Raw genomic sequence first — 14,233 nt, 5'->3', positions numbered from 1 at the left:
AACCAGACATAGTGTCGGCCATCTTACATTTAGTTGACATCTTGAACCATTCAAACGTGCAATGTCTGAAGATCATGGTACACAGGCGACAATTTCAAACAATTCAAATGGGACATTTTGCGGGAACATGTACTGTACCTATATTTTATTCCTATGGTATTCTGTCTCCGTATACTGCTGCTGTAGCCACAAGATATCGACATGTATTGCAATCCTTATCTGTGAGTAAGACAATAACACTGCTCAGTTTACTGGCTCTCAAAGTTACTCATGTATCATCATCTTCAGACTGAGTATAAATATATTAGTCTTCGTCCTCATCTTCCAGTTTCTCCTCCTCCTCCAATACCCCCCCCCCCCCCCCCAGCCCCCCCCCTTCATGGTCTGTCTCATTCGCCTGCACAGATATAAAGGGACAGTGTGTTCTGCAGGGTGAGCGGTGCAGACGACATCACCGGCGTTGGGTGTCTGCGTTCGTCAGGAATGTAAGGCAGCCCCGAAGGCTGTTGATGTCTAGGTAGTTACAAACAGCCCAGTTTGTGTGCTTTTCTTTGAAGTGGTTTGAGTGTCATTGTCCCGGTGGCTTGGTGGACAGACAGGATCTGAGCAGCTCCCTGCTGCCCATCTTCTGCACACCAGTCTCCCACACATACTGTACATTCTACTGGATGTTTAGTTTCATGTCTATGCTATGCCATCGTTGTACTTGATACTGTGTGTGAATGTGAATGTGTGTGTGTGTGCGTGTGCATGATTCAGTTTATCTTTGCTCATGTGTGTGATGTGAGTGCACAAAAGTGTTGTCTTCGTGCCCCTGCATTAATATGTATCTTTGTGTCTGTATTATGCATGTATGCAGGTATGTATGAATGCATGTGTGGTATGTACCCCAAGCGCATGTCGGGTGCATGTCCCGCGTGCATGTCCCGCGTGCATGATGGTCCACGCAGGTGCTCAGTCTTCCAGGAGCTGCTCCTCCCAGGTGGAGGTGGGGATGGCGCTGTAGGGGTCTATGATGACCTTGGCACAGCGGATGATCATGGCTACCAGCGTCAAGCAGAGGAACGCGATGCAGGCCAGAGTCAGGCCCTGATCCACGTCCACGTACTCCGGGTCCGGAGTGGTCTCCACCCCCATGGCTGCTGCTGTCGTCTGCTGCTTACATCCACCGAACGCCCGCGCACCGCTACCATCCTGAAAACCCAGCTGATGATGGGTGGGAGGGGAGGGCATGAGTGGGTTGTGGAGAGGTAGAGACGAAGGGAGGAGGAGAGAAGGAGAGGAGGAGACATTAAGGTGTGTGCATGATATCCGAAGCCTCTGACATGAAGGAAGGTATCCTTGGTAAGATACATAATGATCTATATTTCTCTGCTGTTGGGCAGAAACCAGCTATGTCCAAAATATTAACTTTTCAGGAAATTAAAAAAACAACAACGCAATACTGCCTCATCAAAGTCAGTATGGTGACTTTATACATTGTCAGATACTTAAATGTGTCCTTATATTATCATCACTTTATCCAAATACAGCTCAAGTGGAGTTAGTTTGGTTTTTGACCATTCATGTGAAGATAGGTGTTTTTTCTCCGTCTGACTCCGTCATTCTAATAAATGATGGACAAAACAACTATCTCCACAAGTTGGGGTTAGGTGGTTTGAACGACAGTTTGAGGATCCAATGGAGTTAGGAGGTTTAGTCAGAAGTGCTTTTTAATACAGCAATATACAATCAGCAATCCTACACCTCGTCTTATTTTACAATAAATCTCAGTAAGAGAATACCAGAACTCACGGAACAGTCCTTTTAAGGCACTTTTATTTATATATTTTAAGCGTGGTGGTATGCTACAGAACAGACAGCAATGGACGCGTTTCGGCGTTAAGCCTTCATCAGCATTGATGAAGTAATGCTCGTCTTATCCTATGTCCTGGTAGAAAATATGAATCTTGTGCAATTGTGATTCATTTCTGTCTGGACAGCTGCAGACAGACTACGAACATCTGTGAACGTCTACAGTATAGGCATTACCATCCTCAAGGGTAACCGAAATCACCTCAAGAATGGTAATACCACGTTAACACATTTTAACCTGACGAAGGTCTGAGAGGGATTGAACGTTTCCACTTTGCAGGTTGGCTCTGCATCAAGGAAAGGGGGATGTGCGTAAAATGTATAACAAACATGGACACTCGAAGACACACACACAGTTCAGTAACACCAGTAAGAACGGAAACAGATCAATTATCTATGGCGTTGCCCTTCCTTCACACAGTATACTGTAACCAATGAGGCCAGAGTGCTAATATTTTAGAAATGTTGCTATATATCTTTGCCCTGGGCCCGTCCTAAAATAGCATGAACATCTTTGGCCAAGTTAGAATTTAGCGTTCAAAGACACCAAGGGCCTGTTTGAAATGTCTTAAAGGTTTCATGACATTCAGTTTTACAACACATTAAAAGTACTTATCATGGTCCTTCAAACGTGTATTAAAAGTTTTAAGTAAAAAATCCACTCCAGTGATCCATGGCAGGATGTTTTCTCTCTGATTTCTAAAGCCTTTTCAACTGCAATGAAAAAAGAAATCTTTGCCTGCAGGTGTCGCTGTTGAGGGATTTTGACTGTCAATCATCGCCTCTGCTTCTTGTCTGATTGTCTGAATACTGATTGTCATTATCACCACAGTGTTTTTCCTTATTCGTTGTCTCAGAAGACAGCGATAATCCTCAGAGGGTCATTCTCAAGACACTCACAGAGCATAACATTATCAATATTCAAAGCCCATGCACATGGGAAAAAGCAATCCAAATTATTTAATTTTGCTGCTTTAGGGGACAAAATAGTTTGTTTTGATCAGCGGCACTCCATAAATATACAGAGCGCTGCACAGAGAGAACAAATGTTACCCTGTCAAAGCAATGAAGAGGGAATTGAGGGGAAATGGAGGGCATGGTGCTTTTTTAATTGCTGCTTTATTTATATAAGAGGGTTACCTGGGCCATCTGACTGTAGCCTTATTTATGTGGAGGCCTTATTTGTGCCACCGGGACACCCTGGGGGCATGGTGCTTTAACCTCCAATGCTGGTTATTCATTACCAGAGGTTTGTTCTCTTGCTTTATTGCGGTTGAATGAAAACAGTCTGGCTTCAAGCGGCGAGGTACAGATTAAATTGTAAGTCCCTAAAGAGATACTGTTGAAAAGATAGTTCTGCTGTCAGTGAGTCAGCCATTTGAAATTGTGTTTTCAAATAGCCTCATTGTATTTTATCTTGAGACATTATAAAATATCAAATCTGATATTAACTTATTTTCCAACTTTAACGCACAGCTAATACTATGGCTGCAGGTTATGGGTTCCCAAGTGCCTGGCTAGAGTAAATGTATGATGATAAAGGATTTAAACTCAAATTATGTTGAGTACAAAAAGCTACACATCCATTTAAAAACAAAAAAGTCTTGAAACTCATCACACAATTTCAGGATAATACTACTATTTTAAGATAATGCTTCATTATTCATTCCACAAAATGTTTTTTCTAGCTAAGGTCTCAGAGGACAACAAAAGTTTTACTTCTCCATAAAACACTTACATTACAGAGAATACATTCTTGGACAAATTGGACAGATTTTCCATCAGACTATGCAGCATAGAGGTGCTAAAGATTACATCTTCTCTTAAGAAAGGAAAGCAAATATGCCAAGGATCATCCAAAATTGAGAGATGACAGGGAAGGAGAGGAGAGCAAGGTTGCGGGTTACTCACTCTACTATCTTTTCTGTCACCCTGCAGGGCCCCTATATCTAATAAACCAGAGACACATGAAATATAATCTAAGACAAGGGATGAGAGGAAAGCTAAGAAAGGGCAAGCTAAGAGGGAAATTTAGAGGAAAAGGAAAGAAAGGAGAGGAGAGCAGAGTAGCGCAGAGGTCATTAATCCCAGTGTAACACAGACTGGTGGTAACAACCAAGGTGATGGACTACCTGACTGGACCAAGGTCCCAGTGCAGCGCCCACTGTGGACTCAGAGTTACAGCATGATTGCTATCCCATCTCTCCACAGAATTTCTGTCATTCTAGTTTCGCTCTCTCTCCTGCCAATCTCCCTCTTACCCACGGCACTCACTGTTTTCTTCTGTTTTGCCAGGATTTCTTCCATCATTTTACATTAAACTTGAAATTAGATTGATTAACTAATTATGTATTTATTTATTTACTAGACCATACCCGTCGGGGGATATGAGCACCCAAAATATTCTTTGGACAATTCACAAATCATGAATCAACATGTTTGTTTCCACTTCAATGTAAATGTGGCAGAGTTAGCTAATGAACTAGTTCATTTGTTTATTAAAATTGATGGCCTGGTGTTATCAATACAATGTATACATCACAATTCAATGATACAACATACATAAATACATTCTAAGATGAACAGTTATATAAAACAATGAGAGTATGTAAAAGCAGTGTTTACAGTAGTATTATATAGTCAAATGATCTGTAGCAGATATCCGCAACGGGGGTGGCTACCCCCAGTCCCGGGACTCGCGGAGGGCCATCGTATTGACCTTTATTTCATGTTAGGACTGCGTGCCAGTGGGCATGTCAGGTGGGCCTATCACACTTTTCTCATCTCACGAGGAGAAAAGCCTGGTAACGACCTATGGCAGAAAGAGTCTTTACCAGACTTGTCTTTTTCGGGGAATATAAATAGATCTGCAAAGCATTGACGTAACTTCCTTGGGCGGTAGCCACGGTACTTCTGGTACTTCCGGTCCGACACTCTTGGTAACAGGTCTCGCCCAGGAACATTCGTATTACATGTACCACATGTAATACGTGTACAACATAATTGGTTGAAACTAGTTCCAAAATTACATTATTGCTGTCCGTGGTGCTGAACTCTTGGGCTGCGCTATCATGTTCGATTTGTGCTATGCAGGCAAGCATGCATTATAGTGTTATTTTGTTGTCCCTTTGTCTGTTTTAACTAATCAAACTTCATTACATAATAAATGGTCTAATGCATTTAAATAACTTATATGGTGTACATGTTTTGCGATGATGTCTCAAATGCTTTGAATTTGTGTGAGAAAAATGTAATAAGCCCTGTAAACCCCACAGTTGCTGGCATGTATTTGTTATAAAGGCGTGTAATGTCAAGCTTGACAGGGTTATTTAGCACCATAATGCAGCAGTATAGTGCTTCTCTCAATCTTGTCACCGCACACCAAACTATAAAATATAGCATAGTGGTTGTTGGGGGGGGCTGCCCGGCACCAACTCGTTCTGCCACTTATCCACAAATAGAGCTTTCGAAATTAAATAATTAAACACCACCTATGTAATGAGAAATCCTCTCACCACTGTCTTTCTTCCGGAATCAATAGGATCCAAAATAGCGTCACAATAGTTTTCAGGGGTGAAGTAGTCCCTATGAGTTAACCTTATCCAACAAACCATGCCAGGTTTCCAGCTCCAACTCATTAGCACTCTTCATGTATTTAGGAATGTCGAGTCCTGCACAAGCTCTTTATCCTTGAATAGAGATGTTCCCCTGACACCCCACTCTCTCTCTCTCTCTCTCTCTCTCTCTCTCTCTCTCTCTCTCTCTCTCTCTCTCTCTCTCTCTCTCTCTCTCTCTCTCTCTCTCTCTCTCTCTCTCTCTCTCTCCTTTGATGGGCACAATCTGTACGGGTCCACTGTGTTCCGGAGGAACGAACGAGAGAGAGACAGGGACACAGAATGAGAGGACGTCCCCAGGGGAATTGTCAACATAATCATGTTTAATAATCCATCCATCCTATCCCTTCATCGCCATAATGTCTCTCTCATTCAAGGAGCCCTCTGATCGTTCAGCCGACAGGGGATCAAGGTGAAGCTGCATGGGAGTGGAGGAGCGTCTACCTGTGTTTGTGCTTTTGGGATTCCCTTACATATGTACATCACACTAATAAGATATTTCTCACTGAGAGTGTGAAAATGAACCCGGACAATAACACTCCGGATTTTACTGTGTGCCCTCACTCCACCCCATCACCCCCACCCTCGGACTACCCCCAAGGACTCAGGCAACTGTAACCTTGGTTACCCTATTAGCAATTTAATGGAAAATTACAGCTGACTCTATCAAGGCACCCACAGGAAGGGGGCGTGGGTTTCATCGTAACGCTGAACCACAGCTTTGATAGTGCCATCTGCGTATGCAAACTCTGGAGCGCAGAGCATGGATAAATAGCACAGTGCTGTTTGTGGTTGTAAACAAATTCATCCACGTATGGGTGACTCTCTCAATGACCCACTTGTCTTTTCCACAGAGCATGGTGGTCAACATGAATCCGTCACCGTGAAGTATCTGAAATTGATCGATTATTTCTGAAAAACACCTTAACCTCTTTAACCATGGCATTCCAAATTTGGGTAGATACATTTACGAAAGTTTAAGTTAGGAGTGGTTAAGTAAGGAAAGGAAACAAACAGATTTTCTGTATTATCATATCTTGCTTAAATAGTGTTGTGAGAACCTTTGACCAATCAATAGCCTACAATTATATTTCTATACGAGTAGAGAAGCCCCATAGTAAGACTAATAAGAAGGCCATTGGCGCTCCTCCCATGCCATGCTGTGATCAATGGTAATTGCTCTTATATAGAGTTCTAATTAAAATGACGAATGGGCTTCATAATGCTGTGATCTTGTTGAAGTCAAAAACGCAGGAACACAATCTAATTAAAGAGTTATAGCTTTGGAGCAAGCACTTTCGGCTTTTCTCCTCTTTGCAAAGTCCCTCTGTTGTTTTTATTTGTTGCTAATGTGATTTGTGCACTCAGCAGGTAGCTCAACTTTACCAGCAGCTCCTAAGATTACGCACCCCTGGCCCTGAGTCTCGCATTCTCCTATCAATAATTAATATATACTTAAATAGTGCTGTGGTCTCTTACTCGTGAAATTAAGCTTAAATCTGGATACAGCTTAGTGGTTTACCTGTTTTGTATTTGCTTTGTATCCTGACTATTCCTGTAATTCACCATGCATTACTTCTCCCTACACTACTGTGTGCTTTTGATTGGCAGGCCTCATACAGTACATTAGCCCATGAGTCATCATGGCCCATGGGTGAGATGAGGTTCAAGGGTTCAAGGGTGACAATTAGTTCAAGGGAGGGGAGGTTAGAATGCATCCAGTTAAGAGGAAGAAGGGAATGAATGAGAGAAAGTAGAAACAAACAAATAAATCCTCAGTAAGTCTCCTGTGGAGTGAGATAAATTATTATTTACAGTAAGCTCTAATAATATATTGTGACGTCCACTGCAGCAGAGCTGCCTAATAATTGACTGGGGTGATTAACACACCGCAATCAAGAGGAGAGTTTGAGTTAAAAATAAACACACACACACACACACACACACACACACACACACACACACACACACACACACACACACACACACACACACACACACACACACACACACACACACACACACACACTTGCACGTACGCACATGCACTCTCAAACACAGTGATCAATGCTTGTTGGTATAAATGGGAGAGTACAGAGTGTATGTGACAAAGTTAGGGAGGTGGCCGGAAAAAAAAGGCTGAGTAAGGTAAATGCTTAATTGGCAGCGAACTGGTTCCTCAGGCCAAAAATACAATCAGGTCCTCAAACCAGGGAAATAGGACAGTCCTACTCTCAGCTAAACCCTGTGAAAAGCCCATCAGTTGGTTAAATATAAAATGGGTTTCCAAAACCTATTTCTAATCTGGCGTGAACTTGTCCCTGTGTTTAAAGGACCACCACAGAGCATGTTTGATTGGTTCACTAATCTCCCAAGACCCCCCTCTATCCGTCTTGTGTCCCAGATGGGTGAAAGTTCTGGCCTCTGCTCCCATTCATCCCAGCCCATCTGCCAGCCTGGTGGAAGGGACAGGAAAAGAAAAGCAGGGATGAGGGAAAGAGAGAGAAGAAACAAGGAGAGAGACAGAGAGAAAGAGAAAGAATGAAATGAAAGAGGGGGTAGGGAATGAAGGTACAGAAGGACCGAGATTCTACATAGGCAAAATGAGATGAAGGAAGAAAGGAAAACTTAAAGAGAGATAGAAATAGAAATAGAGAGACTGCAGAGGAGAGAGAAAGAAGAAGTTGGTACTATGTTGCCCAATTGTGTTGTGAAAGAACTACACATCATCAACTGAAAGATGCAATGCAGTCTTTCAGTTGATAATGCATTATTTTTGTCAAGTGTATACATTTGTATACATTAGCTGAATTAATGTGAGTGGAGGAGAATGGAAGAAGTGAGAGGATGAATATATATTGTGTACAATGAAGCCAGATGGATGACAGACCTGAAGCAGGACCTGAAGCAGGACAACAAATGTAATTTTCCTTCCTTCCTTCCTTCCTTATCTCCCACCATCCCTCGCTAACATTCTGTTTACTTTGCACTGCAGGGACTTAAATACACCCCCCTCTCTTCACTCTCCCTCTCCTTAAAGGCTGAGAGCAGAACAGACCAGAACAAAGCTGGGGTAGTGAACTGGGGAAGAAAACGATTCCAACAGACGAAGCCCCAGTGGGAGCAGCACTCTCTCGATAATACTTCCAGGAAAGGTCTGGTTTTATGAGATCACACTGTTCTTACAGACCCACACTGAACTCACTAAGCAAAGTTAACTAAGGGGCACCTGCTGAGGTGGCTGGATGGATGAGTGGGTGGAGAGTGAATGACATAGCATCAGTGTCCTGGCATGGGAATGAATGCACCCCCTCTTCCCCGCTCTCAGTATACCTCTGACCCTTTCCCCAGTGATACTGTATAGGTCTGTCCGGCCCAGACCACATACAGACACCAGCTCTGCTGAGCTCCACAAAATATGATGGCCCACTTCGAACAGATGCCTGCAATGATGACTACAATGACTACAATGGTGTTGTGGGGTACGAGCTCCGCTGCGTTACTTTAGACTGGGTCACCAGTCCCTGTCAAGAAATGTCAGACTGAACTACAGAGAGAGAAGAGAGGGAGTGAGATAGAGGAGAAGAAGAATGGGAAAGAGATGGGGAGAGAGATAGAAAGAGAGGGTGTGAGACCTCTGTGGTGTGACCTCGCCAGAAGGAAATGTCAGGACTCTGACAAGATGGCTCCTCTAGTATCAGTGTGGATCAAGGCCTCTCAGGGACGAGGTTGACAGTATACGTGTGTGTGTGTGTGTGTGTGTGTGTGTGTGTGTGTGTGTGTGTGTGTGTGTGTGTGTGTGTGTGTGTGTGTGTGTGTGTGTGTGTGTGTGTGTGTGTGTGTGTGTGTGTGTGTGTGTGTGTGTGTGTGTGTGTGTGGGGTGTGTGTGTGTGTGTGTGTGTGTGTGTGTGTGTGTGTGTGTGTGTGTGTGTGTGTGTGTGTGTGTGTGTGTGCGTGTGTGTGCGTGCGCGTGCGTGCGTGCGTGCGTGCGTGCGTGCGTGCGTGCGTGCGTGCGTGCGTGCGTGCGTGCGTGCGTGCGTGCGTGCGTGCGTGCGTGCGTGCGTGCGTGCGTGCGTGCGTGCGTGCGTGCGTGCGTGCGTGCGTGCGTGCGTGCGTGCGTGCGTGTGTGTGTGCGTGTGTGTGTGTGTGTGTGTGTGACTGCAGGTAAAACAGGAGGCCATGAAACCAACATAAGGGAGACATTTGCATCAATGACCTCCTCATGGAGTTTGACCTCCTCATGTTTTTACATGCACACTTGTATACAGTTATAAGTCCACAACAATGAACATGTTCCTTAAGCTGGTGTAATGTGTTATCGACTTGGCCTATTGTTCTGTGTCCCTTGGCTACTACTATTTGTATTTCAATTTATTGCAGATGCATTGTCCTCAAAGACCATCATTTAGATAAGGGCTTGTGGAAGAACCATTTCTTTTCTTTACCAAACCTGCTGGGCTGCTGTTCAAAATCCCTACGTTCCAGCTTTAGAGGATAACAGCATGTGTCTCTCTGGCACAGGCCTGGACTGTGGACACAGCAGATAACAATTGGGTGTAGATTCACAGGCTGACCTCCTCGGACAAAGACTGTTAAGACTGAAAAGACATGTCTTGTGGACATGCACACACGCGCACACACGCGAACGCACGCACGCACGCACGCACGCACGCACGCACGCACGCACGCACGCACGCACGCACGCACGCACGCACGCACGCACGCACGCACGCACGCACGCACGCACGCACGCACGCACGCACGCACGCACGCACACACACACACACACACACACACACACACACACACACACACACACACACACACACCGGCACATATACAGTATATACACAGGGAAAGCAGCGTGGTCAATCAGACTGACTCACATAGTGACATGCACACATACACGCCCACTAAAAAAGCACGGTGGGGTGGAACAACGGTGACTCTATCAGTTCATCTCCAACCTGGAGAAGCCATTCCGCTAAGGACAGATGTGTAAAATGTGTCTTGGTGACGTGACACAGACGGTCCAAACAACAAGGACATTTTAATGGATCATTAGCCATATCGCTATTACACACACTTCAGAATGTGAGTCATAGTTTTGTGAATCCATTGATTGTTTGTATTGTATTTTAGATCCATTTCTCTCTTCTATATCGAACCCTATGCAGAGGCTTAAGTACTTGTAGTAAAAGCCATACATTCTACTCTATTGTAATCTATTCTATTGAGCAAAATTATCAGCTGTTGAGGACAGGAGAAGAAAACAATCAATATTCTCAATATCTAGAGCCCATTTTCTTCACGTGTAGTATCAGCTGACATCAGATCAGATTTACAGCAAGGCTCCGTTTAAGTTCCATCATGGTGCTTTCATGCCAGGCACTGATAGCAGTAATCATTTCTAAAAAGGCCATTGCTTTTGATGGAGAACCGTTCGCTGGCTGCCAGCAGTCTCCTCTGCTATCAGTCTCATCGCCGATAGCTTCCTTCAGGACACCAGTCGAGTCGTCATGTTCCAGCTGAGGAATACTGTCTGAGGAACAGCAAGGACAGATGGTCTTGCAGGTTTTCATGCTTAGCCCAGACATTAGCTTAGTGTCCCAGCATGTGGGCTTTCTGTTGTTGTTAATAACCAGCTACGCTATGGATTGAGCCAGTTCAATTACAGTATTTGCTCAGAGTAGAAAAAATACCTACAGTAGACATGTTTGCACACACGCACACACACACACACACGAACGCACGCACGCACGCACGTGCACACACACACACACACACACACACACACACACACACACACACACACACACACACACACACACACACACACACAAAAATCAAGTTAAGTGCAGTGGTTCTGGTTCATACACCCTTAGCATATTGATAGATGTAAAAGATCTAATTAATTTTCACAGGAGGGATTTCTCCATACCACATACTTCATAAGGCTTGCCAATCTCTGTGCCAGCCACCTCACCCAAGTTATTAAGGTTTATTGTTTCTGTAATTCATAGGTAGAGGTTTTGACGGTGAGGAGATATTTCAAATGGAACCCAGCCTTGCCCCAGGAGGAAATTAGTACAATCTAAATACATTTTTATGCCTGAGCTTTCCCAGGAAATAATACTTAAATTACAACACAACAATGCATGCATGCACGAGGCACGCACGTGCACAAACACACACACACGCACGCACGCACGCACACACGCATGCACGCACGCACACACACACACACACACACACACACACACACACACACAATGATGCAAACTGATAAATATTTCAACGGAATAATTCACGAAATAGCTTTGGCAGCTTGCGTCAGTTAAATATTAAAAACTGATTGTGCATGCGTGCGTGCGTGCGTGCGTGCGTGCGTGCGTGCGTGCGTGCGTGCGTGCGTGCGTGCGTGCGTGCGTGCGTGCGTGCGTGCGTGCGTGCGTGCGTGCGTGCGTGCGTGCGTGCGTGCGTGCGTGCGTGCGTGCGTGCGTGTGTGCGTGTGGAGGGATAAGTTTCTGTCATTGCTTCATTGTTCTCATTATCTTATGTAATTTCAGAGATCAGGCCAGTGCTTTGCAAAGCAAATGCAGCACAGTGATGACCTGACGAAGATGGGATATGATCTGAAACATTGTAGTTTTTCTCTGTGCTTTGCACCCTGCAATTAAAATAAAAAGGCTCCAATTATCCAAGTTGCTCCAGCGCCTTCTTTATGCAGCACTGTCCATTAGATTACACATGTTCTGCTTATCCGCTCATATCCTGTACTGTATTGTATGTATAAATGTTTAAGTTTTTTTGTTTGCAATGTCATGGAAAACAAGGTAAGGTGATTGGGCAGATGGAACGTTAATATTTCTGTGAGCTGTCAAGGTGTGTTTGGCAATGAGCAATAGACCAGAACACAAAGCAGACAGGTTAGATGCGAACACGGTTGAAATGAGGTCGAAATGACGTAAAAACTCAAGGCTACTCTAGTGCATGCCTCTCGCCCTTTCGTGAGCTTGGATTCCCTATGTGCACAGTGCACACATTGCAATATCTATGACATGATACCTCAGCTAGGGTTTTCATTCTAGTTCATATTTTGTCTGACCCAAGTGCACAATGAATTACATGTTCCATAGTGTTTTCACCTTGGAATGGAGAACAATCACCAGATGTGTTTCCCAATACAATAATCAATTATCAATGGGAGCAGGGGCAACAATGTTTAGCAGCTTAAAATAAATCTAAGATTGCACAATCTTAATAATGAAATCTTTCTCTCTTGCTCTGTCTCTCTCGCTCTGTTTAATACCTCGAGTTGGATCGTCTTACGTAAGTCTGCCAAATGTGTTAAGCTTTAATTGAAGCAGATAACAGACTAGACAGTTCAAAAGGCTATTTTAAAAGATTGATTTCACACAGAGAGCAGACACTGCAATGATAAAACTGCAGGTATTTAAGGTCCATCCGGAGCGGTCTGTCACTGTCACTGTAGTCATGGCATGCACTGCTGCAATTTTACCGTATATTTTTCTGCTTCAGTCGCATGTGATTTACCCTAAGGGAAATTGCACTGAATTGTGCTCTCTATATTATTCCATACAGTCTTGTATTATTCTCCTCACAGTTTCTTCTGAAAAACTCTGTGAGCTTTGCGTGCTCTATAATGTTGTGAGTAACCAAGCTGTTCTGTAGGCTCTGAGAAGTGATGCTCCAAGGATTGGGAGGAAAATAATGAGAAGTGACTGTGTGTGTCCTTCCTTCCTGAGCTTCAAGCCTTCTTCTCTCAAAAACAAGATTCTGTGGTTCATCCAGAATTTTATAATATCCACCTGTGTTCTTCAGCACTCAGCACTAAGCAAACAGGACTACAGCAAGCAAATGAAGACAGGGTACATGGTAAAATGTAAAACCTCAGTGTTGATAGTGTAGAAATGGACCCAAAACGGACCCATAAGGGTCAATTTGTACACTCTTAGATCATCACTTTTTGTTATGTACAAGCACATACAGTATGCAGGCATTTGCACACACACGCGCACAAACACACGCGCACACAAACACACACGCGCACACAAACACACACACACACACACACACACACACACACACACACACACACACACACACACACACACACACACACACACACACACACACACACACACACACACACACACACACACAGTTATATAGTTACTTTGCTATCATAGTGTCTACACTGCACCTCTGTGAATACGATAACCCCACAGCATTATCTTAACACACAAACCTACACAAAAACACACTTCTTAAAAACACAACCCCTGCGTGACACAATATTGTCTAGTGTCTACGTAAAAATACTTAAAAACACGACTCTCGTCCATCACCACACCCTGCATTACAGCATGCCTGGTCCCCATTCCCCAACATGTTAAAAAACTGTTGCTGCTGCTGCCTGCAGCACAGGCACCCACACAGAGACAGAAAGAGAGGGAGAGAGACAGAAAATGAAACAGGTGGAAGCAGAAAGAATCTTCTCTTACCTGCTCTCCTCACATCCTGTGCTTAAGGTAAGACGGCTGGCTCCTTGTGTGCACTGAGAAACCGCTCAGAGAAAGAGAGAGAGAGAGAGAGAGAGAGAGAGGAGACCGAGAGGGTGGGAGGGAGGAGAGAGAGGGGGGAGGCAGGAAGAGGAGAGGAAGGATGGGGGGAGGGAGGGGAAGGGAAATGGTCGATGAGAAGTGGGGAGATGGAGAGAATAAGGGGTGGATGGGTGGAAA

General features: G+C 44.3%; 1 protein-coding gene across 1 annotated transcript; it reads right to left on the bottom strand.

The window, feature by feature from the left end:
* Positions 1–416: 416 nt before the first annotated feature.
* Positions 417–14,019, bottom strand: ctxnd1 (cortexin domain containing 1). The gene is made up of 2 exons (XM_080430886.1): positions 13,997–14,019; positions 417–1,206 (listed from the first exon to the last, which is right to left on the bottom strand). The coding sequence occupies exon 2, from the start codon at positions 1,135–1,137 to the stop codon at positions 955–957; it is 183 nt and encodes a 60-aa protein (XP_080287012.1). The 5' UTR covers positions 1,138–1,206; positions 13,997–14,019; the 3' UTR covers positions 417–954.
* Positions 14,020–14,233: the final 214 nt, after the last annotated feature.

This window comes from Gymnoscopelus braueri (genome assembly GCF_963280865.1).
Source record: "Gymnoscopelus braueri genome assembly, chromosome: 1".
Classification (NCBI taxonomy): Eukaryota; Metazoa; Chordata; class Actinopteri; order Myctophiformes; family Myctophidae; genus Gymnoscopelus; species Gymnoscopelus braueri.
The sequence above is the reverse complement of the archived record's forward strand: the minus strand, read 5'-3'. Positions and strand labels throughout refer to the sequence as shown.

What these genes read in the sequence shown, in the direction of transcription:
- ctxnd1 (XM_080430886.1), bottom strand. Translation starts at nt 1,137, where the DNA reads ATGGGGGTGGAGACCACTCCGGACCCGGAGTACGTGGACGTGGATCAG.